Raw genomic sequence first — 25,664 nt, 5'->3', positions numbered from 1 at the left:
TCAACCATCCCTCTCTTCTAAGGACAGCGGCTCCTGCCAACTGTCTGAATCCTGTAGCTGCTACATCCACTGCAGCATCAATGATCTCCGACGAAGCACACTCCCCTTCCTGCAGAATTTTTATAGCCTCGGTCCGGTCCGGTTCAGGCAGTTTCTTAATGTATGGCGAATTGTCTGACCACATTTGCCTATCATACCTGCCGAGAATTGCCATTGAATTAGCAACCCTAACTGTGGTCGCTGCAATCGTTGATACCTTTTTTCCAATGGTATCGAGTCGTCTCCCGTCTCTGTCCGTTGGGGTAGAGATTTGAGACGACGGGTTCTTTGCTCTCTTTTGAGCTGCTTGCGCAATGACCGACTGCGTCTTGGCCTGGCCGATCAGGCAAGCAGGTGAAGAAGCTGGTGCTCTGTACTTCTTGTCCACTCGCGGTAAAACCGCAGGTAAAGAATTTGGCGTGGCCATGATCTTTAGACCTTCTTTCCAAATAAAGTCTATAATAGGAATAGACCAACTTTGCCTCTGAGACAAACTCTTAAAGTCGTACAGGAAACATTCGTCCTGTTTAGTCTCCATGGTAATGAGAAATCTCTTGGTTGCATTGTCCATAATCCTATGGAAATTTGCAATATCCACCGGTGGGGACTCAGCCTTTGGTTGTTCATCTGGAGAAGGTGTGTCAGCTTGATAATCTTCATACTCCGACTAATCCGATTTATCTAATTCACCTTCTTCCTGAGCCTCCTCCTCAGTATTCTCATCCTCCGTTTGGTTATAGGGCACCGGTATGGATGGGTTATGCCCCGTTTCTTCTGGCATAGTAGGCATTGAATTCGGGGTCACTCTAGGCTGTGGAGAAGAGATTTGTGATTCGCCAGACTCTGAAGGCGGAAAACGGCGATAGTAATCGCTCAACATGGACTGTAAATTTTGGAAAAGTTCCATAGGCATTTGCATCCCTGGTGTTGGTGCAGTATCCAACCTGGGCGATTGTGTCACTTGCTCCTCTTCTTCCTGATCCTTTACTAGTATAAGCAAGTCCGATGGACTCTTGGCTGCTTGAAATAATTCATCACCAGAGTCCTCTTCCTCAGAATCCAAGAGCCTGTCTGGCAGCGTTAGTGGCGACATAGATGCAGACTGGGATGGGCGCTTTTGTAGTAGTGCCGCAGTGGTGGCTGGAGATGGCAGCGATATCACATTGCTTCTTGCTGACCAGACTTGGATATCTGTGCAAGATGACAGCTTTGGTGTTATGGGGTTCTCTTGAGCCACTGGAAAGTCTTGTGGCTTAGACTTCGTTGTGAACGATGCACTCGTCGACGATGATTGCTCCGTCGACGACTGAGGCTGGTTAGATTTCATCGACGGGACCATTTTCTTCGTCGACGGGACCGTCGACGTCGACTTCGTCGACGGGGCCGTCGACGGGGTCTTCCTCGTCGACGATGGGATCATCGACGGCTGCTTCGTCGACGGTGTCGTCGTCGACGGTAAGGTCTTCTTCGTCGACGGTAAGGCTGTCGTCGACGGCAAGCTTTTTGTCGACGCTGATATGTGCTTCATCGATGGAGGCTCGTCGACAGTTGGTGAAACTTTCTTCATCGACGAGATGGGACGAATCTGGACATGAACAAAAGTTGGAGAGGACGCTGAGGACATCACCAAAGAGGGTTTTGGTGAGGAAAAAGTCATAGTAGAAGTCACTGCAGTGGCTGTTTGACAGGAAACCGGCAGAGAAGTTGCTGCCTTGGTTACGGGCTTCTGAGGTGACAATAAAGACACAGTCTTTTTAGATTCTGGTGGCCTCACAGATTTTTCAGAGGATTTCTTCATTTTTGAGGTAGAAGGCTCATCAGCGTCCTGAGTGAGCTGGGCCTGCCTCGCCACCTTCGCCTTAGGAGTAGTCACCTTACCCTCAGCCATCCTTTTCCTAGATCCCATAGAAGACACGGAGGCCAAACTTCCTACCTCAGAGAGTGGCATATCCTTATCCTTAAGCCGCTGTATCCACAGCAGTAGGCGACCCTCTCTGTCCCTGAGGGTTTTTGCAGGAAAAGTGCGACAAATCTTGCACTCCTTAGCCTGATGATCTGGATACAAGCAGTAGATGCAGAGAGTATGCGGATCCTCCTTGAACAGCCTTGCCTTGCCGCAGGATTCACAGGCCCTGAAAAGGGACTTTGATTTAGACATGTTTGAAAGTGAGAACTTTCAAAAGTAGAGAAAAAACTGAGCAGAGCTCAGAGAGACTCCCTATCACACGACGTGCGGTAAAAAATCTGACAGCCTGGGTCTCTGGGGAGAGTATTCTGGTGGGAGCTGTGGCCTGATTGGCTGCAGTTTGGTCTAAACATAATGACTTGGATAGTCACTAATGTGGAAGTTTTTTCCTTGGTAGCTGAGGCTACTTTACTTCCTGGTTTAGTATAACTGTTATTTGCTATGTACAAATGGCATATTACTGCTTTTTTATGTACCGTGGGACTCCTACTCCGACGACGGGGAATGATTCAGGCATGTGAATCTATGAAAGACACCCCTAATACTAATATTTGGATTTATGAATTAAATTCAGCTTACACTCCTGAGAACTCTACACATATTAAAACCTTTGCGACAGTTTTACAATCCTTTGATAGTGTATTCAGTGAGAACAAGCGGCAGAGTGTAAATTTTGCTTAAATATGAACAATCATTCAGGACATGTTGCATCTAAAAGGATAAAACTGTTGGTAATAATAACTTAAATACAATGCCACCTTCTGGGTAATGATTTGATTACAGACTGCTAGAAGGCCTGACGAAAAGTAGTTAGATAATATTGCTTCTATATATTATAAATGTATACAATACACCCAGGAAACAATTTACAATAGATATAAAGACTTGACGAGAAGTGGAAAATACAGATTTAAAATGTAATGGAGTCAAACATCCTAATGGAGAGCAACACTCTGACCGCACTATCGAACACAAGAGAAGCAGGTTATTCCAGTAGGAATAAAAAGATTAAAAAAGATCATTAAGAAACATTTAAGTATTTTGGAAATGAGATTACCATCATGAAGTTTTTTAGCTTCTCTCTGCAAGGCTATTCCAGAGGCATATGCTTCTATACACCCATAACTACCACACGAACAATCTGGTCCATCGAATGACACCATAATGTGCCCAAGCTCGCCAGCACAGAAGGAATTGCCATGGATAAGTTCATGCTGATGAATAATTCCCCCTCCAATGCCTAGAAAAGTAAACAGGATGCATCATTAAACAAGTCTGGTATTTATGAGTGTAAATGAATAGTTCAGGCAGACATTAATTAAAATAAATCTCAAATTGGCAGTACACCCATTTATCTATTTTCCTTTTCTGCTAGAATATGGCTAATCAAGCTCATTGTTGTATTCCAATTAACCAAATGTACTGCCCTTTTAAAGATGAAATTACTAGGGCTATATTGTGGAGACACGCAACATGTTGTCTTTAAATACACTTAAAGACAGTTTCTAATGGAACTATAGAATGATTCTCTCCCACTGCAAAATAGGTATTTCCAGGGACATCTGTAATTCCTGAAAGGAGATGGTACTCAATAAAAGTACATTCCTCTCAGATTTATCAACAGGTTTTGGGCTACTCATCAAACATGTTGGATACATTTATAAACATTCAGATTCTTTTTGGTTCAACATTCTCCAATCTTGCAATTCCCATTTCTTAAGGAACCAGAATTGAATTCAACTTTATTAATCTACTCAGCATCAGAGCGGATTGGGCTAATCAGACCTTTGTCCCAAACACCCCATAAATCTCTAAGGAAAGGGGAAATTCCTTCAGAAACAACTGATATTCTGATAGGAGTGAACATTCGCCCAACAGTAGAGCAATCAAAGTAGACTTCAAGAATAAAGAAAGGCAGTTTAGTATTCGAAATTTCCAAAATATTCCAATAAATCTGCACCAAAGAGTGTCCTTAGTGCTTCTGTAAACATATCGATGTTTTATTTATGTGATTCCGGTTTTAAAATAAGTAAATGTTGGACTACGAATGTAGCACCAATAATATTACGTTCCTTCCACCTTTATGATAGGAAAGTAGTGCCCATCACACATGGCAATCACATTTAAGTACATTATTTTTGATAAATCTATTAATGTTTTTGCAAGTATTCTTATAATGGGGAGTGCAGAATTGATCAGCAACCTCTGGTCGACAAGTCATAATCCTTAGAATCTACACATCCGCCAGATATTGAATAAAGTAATTATAAATTCTTAAGAAATCAGTTGTTTTATTGCTGATGTTTAATTGTCCAAGAAGTCTACTATAATTACATTGTTCTACAAGTGATTATCAACTTACCATTGCTTTCATCCTCTACAATAAACGATGTCCTGCCACCCCAATTCACAAGGTTCATCTAGAGTGCAGGTTTTAAGTCACCCACCACATCACATCTAAATTGGAGAGATCAGGCCGGATTTAGATCTTGGTGGACAGGTGACTCCGTCACAAAGGTGACAAATATCCCATCGACTAAAATATAAATCCCACAGAATATAATGAGATTTATATTTTGGTAGGCGGGATATCCGTCGCTGTTGTCAGGTAGTAGTCAAGATCTAAATCAGGCTCAAAGTCATGCAGAATTAAAGCAAAGACAAAGTTTTACACCTCGCTCAGAGATCAACCTTTAGCATTTTATGAACACTTTTTTTATTTTTTAAACTTTATCATATTTTCAAGTTTTTTACATCCAGCACACAAAAAAAACATATGCAACCAGGTACAGACTTAGCATTTTATGAACACTTCTGCTCAAAGAATTTCTATGGACATTTGCTTTGGGAGCTGGTTGTGGGAACAACTCTTACAGCTCTAGAGATTATCTAATGTATATAGGGGTCCATTTTATGAATGAGTGGGCATTGATTTGAGCTGCAAATTCCTTTGCATTATGCCCATAATTAATGTTCAAGTCCACCCTATACAGAACGTCCAATTTATGCTATGAATTTGCACCATAGCCATGCTCCAGAGTCCTTCACCATTTGTCACCCAGAAAGAGGAGGCAATTTTAGAGATGACCTTTCCATTACAAAATGTTATAGTAGCAACGCATTATTTCATCTACTGGTTAGTAGACTGGAATATTATTTTCACATTCAATGGATGTGGTAATGGAAATACACAGTATCCATAAACGGACCTCCTATAACAAGGAACTTAATTCCTAACTTGTACGGGTTCTTAACTATCTTGGCTCTGTAAGTCCATGGCCTTAAATGTCCTATTCGAAATCTTTGTATACTTTCAAACCATGCTTCCAGCAGTCTGAGCTATTGTTCTACAGTCCATTCTTCACATTCTTGTGGAAGAATGAATATGCTACTTACCAGTATGCATCTGTTCTTGGCATGTAGGGCTGCTGACATTCATATCTATAGCATAGATCGCCGCCTAGTGTTGGGTCCGGATGATTGCACCTTGTTGTCCTGGAAGAGTCTTCGAAGTATCACGAGATAGGTGGCTCCTCCCCTGGACTACAGTGCGCATGGGCATCGACTCCATCCCCAGATTGTTTTTAGCCATTGTGGCAAAGATGAAGTGTAATAGTGTAAGCGATGTCCATGCTTAAGATTGAATGCAAGAAAAGGTCTGCAGCCACCACGGGCGCCGGGGAGGAGGGCGGGCGATATGAATGTCAGCAGCCCTACATGCCAAGAACAGATGCATACTGGTAAGTAGCATATTCAGTTCGAGGCATGTGGGCTGCTGAATTCATATCTATAGCATGGAATACATAGCAGTCCCTCCATTAACGGCGGCTGCCCGTGCCAGCTGCAGAAGTCTGAAAAAGTGTTTTAAGAACAGCCTGTCCTACAGCTGCCTGCTGTTTGGAATGCACATCTACACAGTAATGTTTGGTAAACGTGTGTGGTGTAGACCATGTGGCTGCTCTACAAATGTCTTCCAAAGGAATATTACCTAGGAATGCCATGGAGGCCCCCAACTTGCGTGTGGAGTGTGCCCTGGGGGGGACCGTTAAAGTGCGCTTAGCTTTCTGATCGCAAATCTGAATACACTTAACGATCCACCTGGCTATTCCTGCTTTGGAAATGGGGTTGCCTTTGTGCTGGGCTGAGAAGGCAACAAAGAGTTGTTGTGTTTTCCTAAAATCTTAGGTTCTGTCAATGAAGTACATTAATGCCCTTTTGGCATCAAGCGTGTGGAGCATCCTTTCCGCCACCGTTTCAGGGTTTGGAAAGAATGCGGGCAGTTCGATGGATTGATTGACATGAAACTCCGACACTACCTTAGGAAGAAACTTGGGGTTAGTGCGCAGCACCACCCTGTTTGAATGAATTTGAATAAACGGCTCTTGTATTGTGAGCGCTTGCAGCTCACTAACACGTCTCAGAGACGTGATGGCAATGAGAAAAGCCACTTTCCATGTCAAGAATTGAATCTCACATGAATGTAGAGGCTCAAACGGGGGACCCATTAATCTGGTGAGGACCACATTGAGGTTCCACACAGGAGCTGGTGGGGTCCTGGGAGGGATGACCCGCTTCAGACCTTCCAGAAATGCTTTAATGGCAGGCACCCTGAAAACAGAGAGATGCTGCCTGTTTTGGAGATAAGCCGCTATGGCGGACAAGTGTATCCGAATGGAAGCATATGCTAGACTGCATTTGTAAAGATGTAACAAATAGCAGATGATATTAGGAATGGATGCATCTAGCGGGTTGATATGGTGTTCTGTACAGTAAATGACAAACCGCTTCCATTTTGCCGCATAGCAAGCTCTGGTAGTGGGCTTCCGTGCCTCCCGGATGATGTCCATGCATTCAGGAGGCAGGTTAAGGTAGCCAAACTCTAAGACCTCAGGAGCCAGATCGAGCTGTTGTGGATCTGGATGCTGAATGTCGCCATGGTTCTGCGTCAAGAGCCTGGGTGTGAGGTGCAGCCTTTGATGCGGTACCACGGAGAGTTCTAGAAACGTGGTGTACCATGGTTGGCGTGCCCACGTCTGAGCAACCAGGATGAGCGTCATCGATTGTTGCTTTAGCTTTTTTGCCACCAGCGGAATGAGAGGTGCTGGGGGGAAAGCGTACGCAAATCTGCCTGACCAGTTCATCCATATCGCATGGCCCTGCGACTGTGGGTGAGGGAATCTGGCGGCAAAGCTTTGGCATTTTGCGTTTTCCCATGTGGCAAACAGGTCAATCTCTGGATGACCCCACTGCTGGAAGTACGGGCGGAGTACTGATGGATGTAACTCCCACTCGTGCATCTGGTGGCTGAACCTGCTGAGCAGATCCGCCATCTGATTGTCCTTGCCCGGGAGGTGTTCCGCCATGAGGAAGATGTTCCTCTGAATGGCCCACTTCCACATGCTCTGAGCCAGATGAGACAACTGTGGAGAGTGCGTACCTCCCTGTTTCTGGATGTAGTACATGGCTGTCATGTTGTCCGTCCGGATCAACACGACTTTGTTGCACAGATGTACCTTGAAGGACTTGATTGCCATGAAGATTGCCATCAGTTCTAGGTAGTTGATGTGCATCTTCTTTTGCTGCGTCGTCCACAGTCCCTGCACCGTGTAGTGGAGCACATGAGCTCCCCAACCTTGGAGAGAAGCGTCCGTTGTTAGGATGATCTGTGGAACAGGCTCTTGGAACGGTCGGCCCTTGCAAAGGTTGTGTGGATTCCACCAATGCAGAGAGTTGTATGCCCGACCGGTCACCAACACTAGGTCTCTCAACTGTCCTTGAGCCTGAGTCCACTGATGCGCCAAGCATTCTTGGAGTGGACACATATGCAACCGTGCGTGCGGGACTATGAAGATGCAGGAGGCTATCAACTGCATGAACACTCTCGCTGGGAGTGAGTGTTGCGGTCTGAACCTCTGGATTAGCGACTGGATGTTGTCGATCCTCGCTGGGTTTGGCTGAGCTGTGGCTGCCAGAGTATTTATCGTCGTGCCCAAATACTGCCGCAGATGGGCTGGCTGAAGGTGCGACTTTGGATAGTTTAGTGAAAACCCCAGACTGTGAAGGAGGTGAATGGTGTGGGACATGTCTGCGGCGCACTGCTGGGCCGACTTGGCTTGAACCAGCCAGTCGTCCAGATAAGGGTAGACATGTATGCTCTGTCTCCTGAGGTGCGCCGCTACTGTCGCCAGACATTTTGTGAACACTCTGGGGGCAGTGGTCACTCCGAAAGGGAGGACCTTGAACTGGTAATGACGGTTTTGGATGGTAAACCTGAAGTATTTCCTGTGGGATGGATGGAGTGGTATGTGAAAGTAAGTATCCTTGAGGTCCAAGGTTGCGAGGAAGTCTCCCTGGTTTAACAATGGAAGAACCTGCTGCAGTGTTAACATGTGGAAGTGTTCTGAAAGAATGTATCGGTTTAGTGGGCGTAGGTCTAGAATTGATCTGAGTGAGCCGTCCTTCTTTGGGATTAAGAAGTACAGGGAATAAACCCCTGTGCCTTCTTCCTCCACCGGCACGAGCTCGATTGCGCCTTTTTGCAGCATCACAAGAACTTCTTGCTGCAATAAGTGCAAGTGCTCTGCTGACATAGGACGTGGTCTTGGGGGTATGTTTGGTGGAGTGGATGTCAGCTCCAAACAATAGCCGAACTGGATAAGTTTCCTGACCCACCTGTCTGTGGTGATGGACTTCCAGACTGGCAGGAACTGTTGGAGTCTCCCCCCCGACAGGTGTTGGATGGTCGGGGGGCAGTGACAGGGAGTCACTGTTTGTTTGTGGCAGAGGAACGTGAACTGTTGTTACCTCTGCCTCTACCCTTGGCACTGTTTCCTCTGTATCCACCTCTGCCCTGCTTGGTGTACGAGGATTGTGCACCACTTTTATTGAATGGCGTCTGCTGCAACATGTGTCCTCTGTTAACACCTCGACTGCCTGAGCGATGAAAAGTGTTCCCTCTAAAGTGCTGTGACTGGAGAGCACCCATGGACTTGGCAGTCTCAGTATCTTTTTTGATCTTTTCCAGGGTGGTGTCCACCTCTGGACCAAATAACCTGTCTGGGTTAACCGGCTGGTTGAGGATAGTAGTCTGTATTTCTGGCTTGAACCCTGAGATGCGGAGCCATGCCTGACGCCTCAACATCACACTAGTATTGATGGCTCTCGCTGCCGTGTCCGCAACGTCCAGCGCACACTTTATAGCAGCATTGAAGATGAGCTTTCCCTCCTGGATAAGCATTTCAGCTCCCTCTTTAAACTGGTCTGGAAGGTGTTGCAATAGCTGCTCTAGGGTGTCATAGTGTGCCCTATTGTATCTGGCCAACAGTGCCTGCGTGTTTGAGATGCGCCAGATGTTGGCCGCCTGAGCTGCTACTCTCTTCCCCGATGCCTCCAGCACTTTTGACTCTTTGTCTGGGGGAGGAGCTTCACCCGTGGTTTGGGAGTTTGCCCTTGTGAGAAGTTGGCCTGATGTGCAGTGCTCACTATTCTAGTGATCACTATATATCAGTCCAAACAACCCTTATTGATGATTGGTTGTAAGTCAACCTTATAGACCAGCTATCCTAGTAGCATGGATACGAGCAGTCTAAGGCTAAGACTCTAGAGGGCGTGTTAAGCCAGCTGTTTTACCATCACATTACTCCTTGAACACCCAGTGAAAGGACACCACACAAGTGTTATGAAAATAAACAGTGTATTTATTAGAATCACAACAACCCTGTACTCTTTATGAGGACAGGGTGCTAGGCACACAACAAAACTCTTACGAAAATACTTAAGTTAGCACAGTATATACAAATGCCCGAGGGGCACGAAAAACCATATACTCTAAAAGTGGAATGCGAAATTACTAGCAGGTAAGTACAATACTAATAGGCTTTGGAATCGCTAGGACTTGACTAGGGAATCGTTAGATTACTTCTAGGAGGCCCAGGGGACTCGGGTGCAGAGTGTGCACTCTCACGCGGGATGCGGGACAAAGTCTATGATAGCTAGTAAAGTTAAAGTTAGTGTTCACGGGCGAACCCGACCTGGTAGGGAGAAAACGACAGTGGATCCTGACCCTTGGATAGTGAGGCTATGCTGGGGCACCGAAATGCCGAAGTTACCTAGCCCAGGGGCTGCAGCTGCATAGGTCTCAAAAGACGTCGGGAATCCTCGTTGACGAACCAGGAGCCTGGAAGAAAGATGCTGGCAGGCGACCAGTGAAGAGAGTTCGACGTGATCCAAGCCTGGATCTGGAAGATGGATGATACCTGAAAGCATAGGGGACCAAGTTCGTGACTACTAGCCAGTAGTCAGTGGGCACCAGGAGTGCACCGGATGGTAGTCACCTCGACTAGGTGAGTGGGCGACGCTGGGCTCGGCAGATCTCACGGACCAGGAGGCGTTGTCGGCGACCAGGAGGGAGAGGCGAGCTGTCCCACGATGGATGAAGCTGTCGGCGTCGAAGAACCCAGGATTGGGCAACAAAGCCTTGGCTAATTCAAGCCCACGCGGTGGACTCAAAATGGCGTCTGGAGTGGACCAGGAGGGTCCGGGGTGCTCCTCTTCTGGAAGGGAGCAAGAGCCAGTCTGGAGCAACCAGACCAGCAGCAGTGATGTAGTCGGGCGTCGTTCAGAAGGCCACAAGCCAGCGGGCTAGTAGCCAAACAACGCGGTGAGCAGCAAAAAGCAGAAGGGCCCCACGCCGATCGTGGAGATGCTGGGGGGCTGCTCTTCGGTGCTGGAGCTGCTCAGGGTTGGGGCTTCTCGGACCCCAAAGCACTCGCCAGGAGATTACTCGGCGGGCTTGCTGTGCAGAAGTCGTGCAGTCTTGGCAATAGTCGGTCCCTTGAGGTCTCGTCGCACTCACGGTTCTCAGCTTGGCTGTAGAGGTGAGTAGAGGTCGGAGGTGCCAGGGAAGCCGGGTCTTGTCGAGCTGGGCAGTCGGATTCCGGAGGAAGGACTTACAGCAGACCGCAGTGTTCTTCGGATGGTGCCTGCGGATGCAGGGTGACTACTCCTTAGCCTCAAGGGAGAATCTTGAAGAAGGAAATCTTGAAGTCCTTTCGTAGAAAGTCGTGTCTTGATTCCAAAGATGATCTAATTTGGAAGGGGGCCTGCTCCTACCTTTATCTGGGAAAAGGGGGCTGGCACGCGACTAAGTCCTGCCCTATGGGTGGGACCAGGAGGGGGGTGGTTACACCCCTCTCCTTTGGCGGGCTTTCCCCAGGCCAGGGGCTGGAGTGCCCCTGGAACTGGTTTCAGCCGGCCTATGCACAGTGAGCACCGGGGTGCCACTTGCAGTCACCTTCCTCTGTAGCCCTGCCTACCTGGAATACACAAAACCCTGTCTGGGACGGTGCTGGCACCGCCCCTGGCAGGAAACCCTTTGTCCTTGCCTCCTGCTCTGGGAGGACTCCCAGCAGCAGGAGGGCAGACTTGTGTCTCGGTGGCAGCATCCATTTTGTGGATGCTAAGGCTCTGTCTGACTTTTAACCGGGTTATAGGTTACATGCATGTCGTGTCCCTCTAGAAGGGTGGAATGCTAACCCCGTCGCCAGAATTGGCGAGGGGTTAGTATTCCAATTCGTATGACACCTTACTCGACATGTTTTGATAAAGCGATACCAGAGTTGGCATATAACCGCGAGGATTATAATGCACTTAAGAGTATATGGTATGCGATATCATGGAAACGGCTAAGGGATAGATCCCGAAAGCCGCAGACAGGCTCAGCTCATGCCAGAGCACCATCTCACACGATTCCAAGCACTCTACCTTCAGGATTGTTAAGGCCTGCCATAGGAGTGACTGATAGGAGATCTGTGTGTCCATTTTAGGGTTAGATGGAATATGCTACTTACCAGTATGCATCTGTTCTTGGCATAGAGGGCTGCAGAGTGGTACATTTATGAATAGATCGCCATCTGGTGTTGGGCTCGGATGATTGCACTTGTTTTTCTTCTGGAGAAGTCTTTGTCGTCATAGATGACTCCTCCTCTTGGTGTTAGTGCGCATGGGCATCGGCTCCATCCTTAGATTGTTTTGCCATAGTAGGGTTATATGAAGTAGTGTAGTATCATACATAAAGATATGCCCATGTAAGTGTATCTAAATAAGATAATGTTGGGACAGACACAGGTTTCCGGGGAGGCAGGGAGGGCATGTACCACTCTGCAGCCCTCTATGCCAAGAACAGATGCATACTGGTAAGTAGCATATTCCGTTCGAGGCATATGGGCTGCAGATGGTACATTTATGAATAGATTGTACAGCAGTTACCTCCCTAGCGGTGGTCACCAGTGTCTGTCGCAACTGTTTGAAATAGAGTTTTTAATACAGCTTGGCCCACTCTGGCTTGTTGTGCAGCCTGTACATCAACACAGTAGTGCTTTGTGAATGTATGTGGTGTAGACCAAGTTGCTGCTCTACATATGTCATCTAGGGGAATGTTCCCTAAGAATGCCATAGATGCTCCTAGTTTTCGTGTAGAATGAGCTCTAGGAGGAACAGTTAATGTTCTCTTTGCTTTAATGTAACATATTTGTATACATCTTACAATCCATCTAGCGATGCCTGCTTTAGAGATAGGATTGCCCTTATGTGTTGGGGAAAATGCTACAAATAGTTGTTTAGTTTTCCTGAAGTTTTGTGTTCTTTCTATGTAGTACAAAATGGCTCTTTTGACATCTAGTGTATGTAGAGCCCTTTCTGCTACCGTCTGTGGCTTTGGAAAGAAGACTGGTAGTTCCACTGGCTGGTTGATGTGAAATGCTGAAATTACTTTAGGCAAGAACTTTGGGTTTGTTCTAAGAACCACTTTATTCTGGTGTAACTGTAGGAATGGTTCTTGTATTGTCAATGCCTGTAATTCACTTACTCTCCTGAGTGAGGTAATGGCTATAAGGAAAGCCACCTTCCATGTAAGGAATTGTATTTCGCACCTATGCATAGGTTCGAAAGGTGGCCCCATTAGTCTGGTGAGTACTACGTTGAGGTTCCAGACTGGGGAAGGTGGTAATCTTGGTGGAATGACTCTTTTAAGGCCTTCCATGAAGGCTTTTATCGCTGGTACTCTGAACAGTGATATGTGCTGCCTGTTTTGTAGGTACGCTGCTATAGCTGCTAGGTGTACCCTGATAGATGTGTACGCTAGATTACATTGCTGTAAGTGTAATAAGTAGCAGATAATCTCCTTTGTTGATACGTCCAGAGGGTTGATATTGTTATTAGTACAGTGTATAGCAAACCTCTTCCACTTAGCTGCATAGCATGCTCTGGTGGTGGGACGTCTCGCTTGTTTAATTATCTCCATGCAATTTGGGAGTAGATCTAAGTATCCAAATTCTAGGATTTCAGGAGCCAGATCGCTAGGTTCAATTGTGTGGGATCTGGGTGCATTATTTCTCCATGGTTCTGTGTAAGGTGCATGGGTAGAATTCGTAGCTTTTGATGTGGCACTTGTGAGAGTTGCAGGAGCGTGGTGAACCACGGTTGTCTTGCCCACGTGGGTGCTACTAGTATCATGGTCATTGAGTGTTGTTGCAGCTTTCGGACCACTAATGGGATTAGTGGGAGAGGGGGAAAAGCGTATGCAAATTTGTTGGACCAATTTATCCATAACGCATTGCCCTGCGACAGGTGGTGCGGGTACCTGGACGCGAAGCTTTGGCATTTTGCGTTCTGATGAGTGGCAAAGAGGTCTATCTCTGGCTGTCCCCATCTTTGGAAGAATGGCTGCAGTATTTGTTGGTGCAGTTCCCATTCGTGTATTTGTTCCGACTGTCTGCTTAAGATGTCTGCTATCTGGTTTTGGACTCCTGGTAGGTGTTCAGCTAACAGATAGATGTTTTGAGGAATGGCCCATCTCCAGATTTCCTGTGCTAGTCTGGATAGTTGGAGAGAGTGCGTCCCCCCCTGTTTTTGAATATAATACATTGCTGTCATGTTGTCTGTTCTGATCAGGAATGCTTTGTTGGTAACATGTATTTGGAAGGCTTTCAATGCTAGAAACACCGCTAGTAGTTCTAGGTAATTGATGTGCAGTCTTTTTTCCTGCACACTCCACCTTCCTTGTACTGTGTATTTCTCCATATGTGCTCCCCATCCTGTGAGCGATGCGTCCGCTGTTATTGTCACCTGTGGAATTGGTTCTAGGAACGACCGCCCCTTGGCAATGTTTGTTGTGTTCCACCACTTCAGAGAGCGGTGTGTGCGGTCGTCTACCAACACCAGATCTGTAATCTGTCCTTGAGCCTGATTCCACTGTGTCGCTAAGCATTCTTGTAGCGGACGCATTTGTAGTTTGGCATATGGTATTAGCAGTATGCAGGATGACATCATCCCTAATAGCTGCATGAACACTCTTGCTGGTAGTGAGTGTTGTGGCTGGAATCTTTGAATGATTGTAAGCATTGTTTGTATTCTGACTGGATTGGGGTATACTTTGGCTTTTTCTGTGTCTATAGTAGCCCCCAGATATTGTTGAACCTTGCTTGGTTGTAGGTGTGACTATAGTTCACCGTGAACCCTAGCTGGTGTAGTAGCTGAATTGTCTTTTGTGTGTTTTGAAGACATTCCTCTTGTGACTTGGCCTTTATTAGCCAGTCGTCCAAGTATGGGAAGACATGTATTTGTTGTCTTCTTAGGTGAGCTGCCACCACTGCCAGGCATTTTGTGAACACCCTTGGTGCCGTTGTGACACCAAACGGAAGGACTTTGAACTGATAATGTTGTCCTTCTACCACAAACCTGAGGTATTTCCTGTGGGCTTTGTGAATCGGGATATGAAAGTAAGCGTCTTTTAGATCCAGTGTAGAAAGAAAGTCCCCTTTCTTCAGTAAAGGAAGTACCTGTTGGAGCGTGACCATGTGGAAATGTTCCGAATTTATGTATGCGTTGAGAGGTCTTAGGTCCAGTATCGGTCTTAGAGACCCATCCTTTTTGGGAATTAGGAAGTATAGGGAGTATACTCCTGTTCCTTGTTGGTGCTGTGGAACCTTCTCTATGGCATGCTTTCCTAGCAGGGATAGTACTTCCTGCTTTAACAGTGTCAGGTGATCTTGTTTCATTGGACGCTGTTTGGGGGGGATGTTTGGTGGGGTAGATGTGAGTTCCAGGCAATAACCATGTTGGATAATTTGTCTCACCCACCTGTCTGATGCAATGTTTTCCCAGACAGGTAGGAACTGTGATAGGCGTCCCCCGACCGGTGTTATATAGTCTGGGGGGAGCTGTATGAAGTCACTGTTTTGGGGTTGGAGAGTTGCGGTTGTTGTTGTTTCCGCGACCTCTACCCTTGTTGTTGTTACCTCTGTAACTACCTCTAGAATTACCTCTGGGTGATGTAGGTGTAAAAGAGGTTTGTTGCTGGCTTGTACCTGTATTTTTGGATCCTCCTCTATAGGTGGACCTACGAAAGGAACCTCTTTGTGTCGGCTGTTGCAATGCTCCCATTGATTTAGCCGTTTCCGTATCCTTTTTCATCTTTTCTAAGGCCTCATCTGTCCCTGTGCCGAAAAGTGTTTTTCCATCAAAAGGTTGGTTCAGTAACGATGTTTGTACCTCTTGTTTGAACCCTGATACCCTAAGCCATGCATGTCTCCTTAACATGATGCTTGTGTTTGTAGCTCTTGCTGCAGTGTCTGCTGCGTCTAGGGCGCACTTTATGGAAGTGTTAGTAATTAACTTCCCTTCTTGTATGAGTTGATCTGCCCTCTTTTGATGTTCTTTAGGGAGATGTGTGATGAGTTTTTCTAATTCATCATAATGCGCTCTGTCATACCTTGCCAGTAGTGCCTGCGTATTAGCTATGCGCCAGCTGTTTGCCGCTTGAGATGCTACTCTCTTGCCAGAGGCATCTATTAGCTTAGACTCTTTGTCAGGAGGTGGAGCTTCTCCTGTAGATAAAGAGTTTGCTCTCTTACGCGCGTTTGTGACCACTAGTGAGTCTAGAGGAATTTGCCCTTTAATGTATATTGGGTCTTTTGGAGCTGCCCTATATTTCTTATCGATTCTTTGTTTCAGTACCCTAGCCCTCACTGGGTCTTTGAATATCTCTGATGTATGACTGAGAAGGCCCTTAAGCATTGGTAGTGTTCCTGATGTTCTTTGTGCAGTAGGTAGTGTTTCTAATAAGAAATCCTCTATTTGAGGTTCTGCATGTAGTTCTACCTTGTGATATGTTGCTGCTCTATTAATGAGTTGCGCACAACCAGTATTATCATCAGGAGGTGAAGGTTTTGAAGGATACATTTCAGGGTCGTTATCGTTATCTGACCCTACATTGTACTCTTCCCATGGGTCTGCCTCCTCTGGGATTGTGTCTTCATCATCCCCAGAATGTTCCCCCTCCCCTGTGTCACTCTCTACATCTGTTGTAGGTGTAGATGGTCGTGTGGGAGGAATATTTGGTCTATTGTGAGGAAGAGGAGAAGATGGTGTGTGTCTAGGAGAAGGGGGAGGAGTTGTATTTGTCCCCATTGTTCTCTTCTTCGGATGAGTTTTGTCGTCCGAATGTTCATTCTTTTTCTTTTTAGGTAGTTCTGTGACTACCGTGCCAGTTTTTGGATCAATAAACAGAGTCTTTTGTTTAGGATCGGTCTTGTATTCCTGTGTCGGTACCGCAGTTTTCGGTTCCGAAAGGTGTTTTTTCTTCTGACTGTCCATTTGTATTTTCGGCACCGAGATTTTATTCGGATCCGATGTCTTCGGTATCGAAGATGTCCCCGGTGTCGAGGGTGTTTTCGACGTCGAAACGTGTTTCGGTGTCGACATGGACTGCTTCGACTTCGAGCTTTCCTTGACTTGGAGCTTCGGTGTCGATGTGGTCCGTTTATCGGAACCACCATGATGGGAGACCGAGTGTTTCGGTTTCGTTGCCGGGCTCGAAGGCGGGGCGTCGGAAACTTTTTTCGGTTGTCTGACCGGGCTCGAGGGCGGGGTCGACACCGTGCGGGGTCTGTTCTTTGGTAAAGGGACGTCGTCACTCACGGTTTGTTGGACGTCGATTTCCTCGACGTCGGACTCGTCCACTTCAGACCCCGCCTCGTCGGCCTCTTCTTCCTCCTCTTCTGGGTGCTGGTCCTCGAACAGCTCCGGGATTGCTTGTGACTGCATTCTCGATACCTCGTGTCTTCTGGCTCGACGGTTTCTAATCGTCGATTTTGAAGAGAACGCTGCACAGGCCTCACAGTCCCTGGATTCGTGTTCAGGGGACAAGCAGAGGTTGCACACCTCGTGTAGGTCCTTGTGTGGGAACTTAGCACCACACGTTGGACATTTTTTGAATGGAGTCCTTTCCATGGACCCCGGGCTGGACTACTTCGAGTTTCTCGTAGTCGTCGTCCTTCGAAACGCGTCGGTATGGAAGTGAAGTCGCGTTCGATAACAATACCGTCGAATTGGAAAGGGTTACGCGCCGAATATGACCTTCTTTATCGAAGTCGGTCCGGAGCGCTTCGATCCTCATCCGAACCCGATGGCGGAAAAAAACAATCTAAGGATGGAGCCGATGCCCATGCGCACTAACACCAAGAGGAGGAGTCATCTATGACGACAAAGACTTCTCCAGAAGAAAAACAAGTGCAATCATCCGAGCCCAACACCAGATGGCGATCTATTCATAAATGTACCATCTGCAGCCCATATGCCTCGAACATAGGTATACTATATCTAAAGCAAAGGGTGAGTACACCACCTTGCCCCAGCTGTGGTGCAGCCAGTTGTGTCAGTTTAGTTAGTCAGCCCAGGGGTGGCACAATACATGCTTCAGCCCCTGGGAGACTTCTGGGTACACCTCAGCCCTGGGTACAGGGACTTGGAGAGGGCCCAGTGCCAATTCAGTACCTGAGTACAATTTGGATAGAGAGAACAGCTAGGCTGTGGGTCTGATTAGCAGGCCCACAGCCAGGGAAAGTCGTAAACCAGTGCAGCAAAAAGCAAAAATCTGGGTGATCATAGGATTGCAGACCCTACTCTCCTACAGCCCTCTTGCGGGCATTAGAGACCACCAAAGAGTCCAGAGGCAACTGGCCCCTAATGTAGGTTGGGTCGCCAGGTGCCGGTCTGTATTTTTTCTCTATCCTAGGGTTGACAACCCTTGATCTCGTGGGTTCCTTGAAAAGGTCTGCTGCATGCTTATGGACCCCTTTGAGCATCGGAAGAGTCTTGACAGTTTTTTCAGCAGTGGAGAAAGTGTCAAAAAGGAAGTCAACCTCCACAGGGTCAGCATGCATCTCCACTTTATGGTTTGTAGCTGCCCTTTCAATTAAGGCATTAAAAGCCGCAGAATCTTCAGTGGGAGACGTTTTAACGTTATAAATCTGAGGGTCATGGACTGTTTGCTGGTCCTGATCACCTGTGTCCATCCATGAGTCCTGTTGCTCATCAGGCTCTGTGTGCGCAGGAAAGTTGTACTCCTCATCCTGCTCCCCTTCACTTCCATCAGAGTAAGTGGGTGAAGGTGTTGCACTCCTCCTAGGCTGTGGAAGAATCTGTTCAACCAGTACTGGTGTGTCTGGCGCAGGCTTTTTGCGCTTTAGAGGAATTGTAAATGACTGCAGAGGCTGTGATGTTATTTTCCTCTTGTAAAGCGTGAGCTTCCCGGTGTCGGCATCGATGAAATGCTCCGACCCTTCTTCCAATAAAGGTTGTCGATGACTCAAACTCGCACCTGGGCGAGTTGGCTTCGACCCTTCAGAGTCTTTGGGCACCGACCGTGGTGCGAAGGCCTTCGGTGCCACCTTAGGCGGTAACGTGTAGAGGATCGGCATGGAAGTCTTCTTCGGTGGGTCAGACGGCTTCGGTGCGGAAGGCGTTTTCGGTTCCGATGCTGAAGCCTTGTCCCTAATCCGCTTGAGGGAGTCCGAGACCACCTTCGTAAAGGAAGCGGACGGTTTCGTCGACCCGGCCGACGACCTTGGGCCGCCCGCAGGGGAAGACCCGAGCGTCGACGACTGTTTGTCTGTTTGAGGCGCCGGAGGATCCGTGACCGGTGCGCTTCGATCTCTGGCCACGGCCGCAGACTCTTGGCGTCGTGACCCCAGACTTCGGCTCGGCGCCCTTGGGTGACTTCGTCTCGACGGGCCCTTTGCTTTTCGGCTCGACAGACTCGCCTGATGTAGGCTCGACAGCCTTCTTGGGCGTGCCCGCCTTCTTGGGCGTGCCCGCCTTGCTTGACACCGACTCGACGGCCTTCTTCGAGCTCGGCTCCTTGACCACCTTTGGCACCTTTGCCTGGTCGACAGCCTTCTTCGGCTTCGAGGCCTCTGACGACGACGGCGTCGATGTTGGAGCAGACGGTTTCGTTTTCGATGGCGTCTCGGCCATCTTTGTTTTCGTCGACACCGATGGTTTCAGTTTCGGTTTCGATTTTGGTAATGGCGGCTCCGCTGAGGTGTCCGTAGCCGGGCCGGAAGGCGGGGCCGTGGATTTTGGTGTAAGGTCTTGGGTAAGGCCGTGTGGCGATCCCGCGACCTGAGCCTTTGTAAGAGTACGAACGGGGCATAGCTCATCCTCCGAGCTATCTTCCATGGCCCCATATGCTTCGTCGTCGTCCCCTATCTCCTCGACGACTTCCTCCAGGTCTTGGCCTTCGACGTCCGCTTCGTAGTCGGACTTGACGTCCACCGCTGGAGGTGAAATCTGCAGTGGAAGTTCTTGGTCGTCTGCTTCCGCGTCGTCGAAGATGTCCACCGGTGCAGGAGCCGATCGCTGGGCCTCGATGCGCGCCACGCGCCGCATCTTAATCGTTTTCTTCGATCGAAATCTGGAACAGGCCATACAGTCGGCCTCGTTGTGGTCCGGCGACAGGCACTTGTTGCACACAGGATGGACGTCAATGTGCGGGTACTTCGAACCACACACGGGACACTTCTTGAACGGGCTCCGTTCCATGTCGTCTCGTCGAGGGTCTTGCTGCGCTGACTGGGCCTCGATCACCTAAGAGTCACTAGACTCCCTGGAAATCCAACTCGACGAGTTGGAGTACAGTCGGGACCGAACGCAAACAATACCGACGGTTCAGAGAAGGCCTTTTGGCCTTAAGAAAAGTTTATAACGATTCCGAGCAGGAGTTGTCGAAATCACATCCGAACCCAATGGCGGAAAAAAACAATCTGGGGATGGAGTCGATGCCCATGCGCACTGTAGTCCAGGGGAGGAGCCACCTATCTCGTGATACTTCGAAGACTCTTCCAGGACAACAAGGCGCAATCATCCGGACCCAACACTAGGCGGCGATCTATGCTATAGATATGAATTCAGCAGTCCACATGCCTCGAACCAAAAAGACACACTTGTACTTGCTGATCCTCCATAAGTCATAACGTTGTATGAAAAAAAGTGCATTTTTAAATAAACCAGCCTGCTGGCTGGGTCATCCATTTAGTTATCAAGATTATCAATGAATAACTTCCCACAACCACCCAACAAGGTGTAATTAAGATCCCTTAGTTTAGAGTCTGCTCTCACAGCCTACTTTGTAACTGTAAAAAATACCCAAAAAGATAAATTGCATTATCACATATTCAACTTCACTTCCTCTCCACCAGCCATCACACATTCAAGTGCTTTTAAGTCATTTTTTAAAAACTATTTTTATTAGCATTTTTATGTTACTTTGCATACAAATAGGTGTATAGGCATTACGATTGAATGAAATAATACAATTAAACATTGCAGTTCATCAGGTCTTACAGGGTGTAGGAGTACGCACTGAGGAAATACGCTTGGATAATGAACACCCTGCAACAGAGATGTGATGCCGTATTGAACCTCAATGTTTGCCTAGCAGGAGGCTATTTCATAGAACAATAGTCCGGTCTTTTGAACTACTGGTGCATGTGATTAACTGGGGATTGAAACTTGGGGTGCGTTCGGCCGGACGGCTGGAGCTGCTTCTATGAGCATCTAAGGATAGAAGTAACATGTCACTATATGTCTTTGCGAGGGTGGGGTGGGGGAGGCGCTAGGAGCGCGTGCCATTCAGGGAGTATAGCTCGATCGACTTTGGGTGTTTTACAGGTGGTTCTACACCTCCGGGGGTCCTGCGGGTCATGGCTCTGGACATGGGCCGAAAGTGTTGGAGTTTGCGCAGGTGGGTGAAGGGGGCTCAGGTTGCGTGTCGTGACTCAGGTCGTCTGGTGTAAATGGTGGCAGCGCCGGTTTTTGGGAATCGGCCAAGTGGTGGCGGAACTGATGCAGAAGTGTAGCCCATTCCATGGAGATGTGCTTCCCGAGTACCCCCGGCACCTCCTCCCTCCCGATTGTGTCTTCTTCTGCCGAACCCCATTTTCTAACTGCTCCCACCCAGATCAATAATGGGGGTCCCCCCGGGGTTTTTCAGTGCATGGTGATCCCCCTCTTTGCCAGCAGGAGGGCTAGGGAAACAAAATGTGTTTGGACTTTGAGGTTTGTGTCTGCAGAAGAGCCCTGTTTCGCTGGCTTCCCAGGTGTTGATGTCGGTGAGTCCTGTAACGAACAAGTTACTTACCTTCAGTAACGCTTTTTCTGGTGGAATCTGCCTGTGGATTCTTCGTCTTGTGAATATCCCCTGGACCAGCAGCATTCGGAAATTTTTTGTAGCTCTCCACGCCTATGAAGACGACGTCACAAGCATGGCTCTGCCTGAGGCTCCACTGACGTCATCCGAGCCATAAGAGAGCCTCGTCGGCGGGATGACTTCAGTTCCGCCTAATCTTTCCGTGCCTTCGAGGCACACAGACGGACCAACACAAATATATACAGCATACATGGTATTCAAACCAACACACACAGTGTGAAATCAATGCATTAAACCAAACAGAATAATACAATTCCATTAAAAGAAACAGATAGAAACTATCACCATTGCAGGTATACAAGGGTGGACAACGGGGAAGCGGGTGGGTCAGTGAGGAATCCACAGGCAGATACTGTATCCACCAGAAAAAGCGTTACCAAAGGTAAGTAAGTTGTTCTTCTGATGGATACATCTGCCAGTGGATTCCTCACCTTGTAACTAGAGTCCCACAGCAATCCCCACTCCCGGAGGAGGGTGTCCACCCTTCTATACCAAAAAGTCCTGTAGGACGGAACGCGGAAAGTGACCGTCCCTCCTCACTTCGGAATCTAAGTAGTAATGCTTCGCGAAAGTGTAGAGGGAGGCCCAAGTTGCCGCTCTACAAATGTCCTCCACAGGAACACCTCTAGATAAGGCTGATGTAGAAGACTTTGCCCTGGTAGAGTGAGCTCTTATACCTTCTGGATGTTCCTTACCGGCCAAAAAGTAATAGATCTTGATGTACAAGAAAATCCATCTGGAAAGGGTGCGCTTGTGCACCGCTCTGCCTTTCCTGCAGCCAATGAAGCCCACGAAGAGCTGGTCATCCACTCGAAAGTCTTTAGTCCTATCGAGGTAAAAACTCAATGCCCTTTTAGGGTTCAAACAGTGAAGCCGCTCCTTCTCCTTGGAAGGGTGAGGGGGAGGATAGAAGGTAGGAAGGGTAATGGACTGTCCCAGATGGAAGGGAGTTACCACCTTAGGCAAAAAAGCAGCCCTGGCCCAGAGTACCATTCCATCAGCATGAATGTCAAGTTCGAACTCAGAGTTTGAAGCTCACTTACCCTCCTTGCTGAGGTAATGGCAATAAAAAATACAGTTTTAAAAGAGAATACCTCAAGGGAGACTTGTGCAAGGGTTCCTTCCTGCGGCGCCGTCTGGATCTCGTAGAAGAGCGACGGCGACTCCTGGATCTATCCCTCTGTCTGGAGCGAGATCTCGACCTCCGTGGCCTCGGACGGTCCACGGGCCGTAGCGGAGGGAGCTGTGGAGGCCGAAACGGCAGCCTAGATTGTGGTGGCCCCGTAGGCGGCGTCGGGAGATGTGGTAACGAGACAGACCTCGGCGGAGGTGGTGGTGGTGTAGGAGGCGGAGGACGATGAGGAGGAACAGGCGATGGAGGAGGCGTCGGGTTACGTGGAGGAGGGTCCTTGGGTAACGGAGGAGGTGTAGGTGACCTCGGCTTGGAGGGCGAATAGACTTGTGAGTGCTCAGAGCCCGGAGACTCTTCCCCTCTCCTTTTCTTCGCCGGACCTGAAGGGGGGACCTCGAGGCCGTACCCCTGGTAGCTGAGTGACGGCGCCGCCGCGACCGTGGACTCGTGGAAACCGATGACTCAGTCCTGGCTCTGGAACGCCTCCTGGAGGATGATGCTTTCCTCCTCGACGCCGAGTGCCTTTTCGACGTCGATGACCGTCGGCTAGACGTTGATGATCGCCTTCTCGACGTCGATTGTCGCCTTCTCGACATCGATGGTCGCCTTCTCGACGTCGATGGTCGCCTTCTCGACGTCGATGGTCGCCTTCTCGACGTCGATGGTCGCCTTCTCGACGCCGAACGTCGAGTCGACGGCGGTGACGCTTCGACGGCGAGCGCCTGCATCTCCTTGAACCCTCTAGACGTCGATGATGGCTCAACGACGAAGCAGTCCTCGACGTCGACCTCGTCGGAGGCCTCGACGTCAATCCCCTCGACGTCGAACGTCGACGTCTCTTCGACCCAGAGCCCTGGGGAGACTGGGAGCAGACCGTGGTTATTCCTCTCGACACCGACATCGAGGCTATCGACACCGACGGAGACCGGTGGCGTTTTCTGGCCTTCTCCTTACTGGGGAGCCCCCCAGAGGCCGAAGCACGGGCAGAGGAAGAGGTCCCTTACTGCCCAGACCCACCTGGACCCTGCTGCTTTCTTTGCTCCAGTCCTTGGAGCCTGATCTTCTGTCTGTCTTTCAGGGTCCTTCTGGAGAACTGCTGGCAAATCTCACAAGTTTCAGGAGAAGGAGGGAGACACAGGGTATACACCCTGTGTGGATCTGAGTTTGCCTTCTTCCTGGCACACTCTGGGCATTAATCAAATAAGGCAGGCATATTTGACAAAAAAAAGGGCCAAAAGCACCAGAAAACTCCAGCAAAGTGAAGCAGAAGCAAAAATACGTTGAGTGAACACACTCTTAAAGTGCCAAAAATGACACAAAACACCCAAAAAGGGAGAGCTCAATGCTCCAGGGTCCTGCTAGCAGGAGCCGGAAAAAAGAACTGAAAGTAAAAGGAGTGGGCTGTGCATGCTGGGATACCGAGGGTCTCTAGAGAGTTCCTTAAAAGCACGGTATCCCTTTTTCAGACACATAATGGCAGCCTATGGAGGCTTGTCTGTCCATCCCTTCCTCTCTATCATTTCAAGGACTTGGTGAGGGGAGGAAAGTTTCTAGGATGGGGGAAACTTGACAGATTGTGTTAAATGTGTTAGTAATATCCTTGGCATTTCTAGTTGAAGTACTGGACAGTGTAGCCTTGTAGGTACAGGCTGCATTATTGTCTTTAATTTTCCTTAAGTGTCTTTGCAGGACTGCAATGTAGACAGCTTAAGAGATTATTTTTGATTGCTCCGGGGTCCATGCACATGGGCGGGACTATTCACTAGATTATGACTATACACAGAGATCCCCTACTACAGAAGAAACATTATCTGGAGTGCATATTGGTCAAGTGTTATTTTTGAAACCTGAACTCGAACCCATGCCGCATATCACTGAAAGTCTGATGTAAGGGTAAAACTAGCTGATAACAGTATCAAACCTTTTAATGTTCTGTCCAGTTATACTATACATTTTTATGTAAATGGCACACATAATGGCTTCGCCCAACAAAAAACAAACAAGCATTGGCATAGCCAATAGGTCTCGCCTTTGGTGCCTTATAAGTGTTTAGCCATGCAACAGTAGATGTTGTTGCACCAAGGATATTGTGCTGCATAACTAAATACTTATAAGGTCCCAAAAGCAAGACCTATTGGCTATGCCAATGCTGGTTTTAAATATTGGTGGATCTACCCAAGCATTTGTGGATCCATAGACGTAAAATTGAATCCATGAATCCTGCAAGAAGAACAGGGTATTTATTTTAGTTTTCAAAGTAGTGTATACCCCAGTACTTCCCCCAATGGATATTGCCAAAATGATATATGGGGGTCAGGGATTGTTACCCAGGTCCCATATTCAGTCTATTACTTTTGTCAGGATGCTGGTTTTAGTGCATCGCATGCTGTACAGGTTGTCACAACAGAAAATTTCATTTGCTGGTAATATGATAAAAAATTGCCTTGGAGTTGTTCTAGTGACCTCATAAACCGCAAGGCTGAAGGCAGAGTGGTTTGTAAATGTCAACAGAGCCCTGAGATAGCACCATCGGACTATATTATACATTATGTTTATGTACCTTTTATATTACATTTGTATTTTGGGAAAGTTACCTTGAAAATTATGTTTTCTTCAAATTGCAGACAACAGTGGTCAGTAATTGCTTGTTGAATATTTAGGTTTACCTTTCTTGAATAAATTGTTGATAAAACTAGCAGATTTTGCACAAAATGTTGTTCTAGCTAAAGTGGATGAAAATTATACTGCCAGATAAGATGCAGCATAATTTTTTGTGCTGCTTATTAAAGAAGACCGTGCCACATAATTTGGTCCTTTATGTCGCATAAATCCAGTAGCCCAGACGTTGGCAAAGCTATGCAGAATGGGTCGGGGTTAAAATATATCTGCTAAATAAATGTTCACTGTGAAGTATAGAATTTTATACTACTGCATTTTGTGCAATAAAACTTCCCAGACATGTTATACATCTGTGCCTGCAC

The 25,664-nt window shown here is 47.8% G+C and overlaps 1 protein-coding gene across 2 annotated transcripts in view; it reads right to left on the bottom strand.

Moving 5' to 3' along the window:
* GNE (glucosamine (UDP-N-acetyl)-2-epimerase/N-acetylmannosamine kinase) overlaps positions 1-25,664 on the bottom strand; it is a 248,260-nt gene that overhangs the window by 42,428 nt on the left and 180,168 nt on the right. For both annotated transcript variants that reach the window (XM_078676535.1, XM_078676534.1), the window contains exon 10: positions 3,063-3,245. In XM_078676535.1, the coding sequence (XP_078532661.1) occupies positions 3,063-3,245 (183 nt within the window). The remainder of the gene's footprint in view (positions 1-3,062; positions 3,246-25,664) is intronic.

Source organism: Lissotriton helveticus, chromosome 2_1, assembly GCF_964261635.1.
Source record: "Lissotriton helveticus chromosome 2_1, aLisHel1.1, whole genome shotgun sequence".
NCBI classification, from domain to species: domain Eukaryota; kingdom Metazoa; phylum Chordata; class Amphibia; order Caudata; family Salamandridae; genus Lissotriton; species Lissotriton helveticus.
This window is presented reverse-complemented; position numbering and strand designations above follow the sequence as displayed.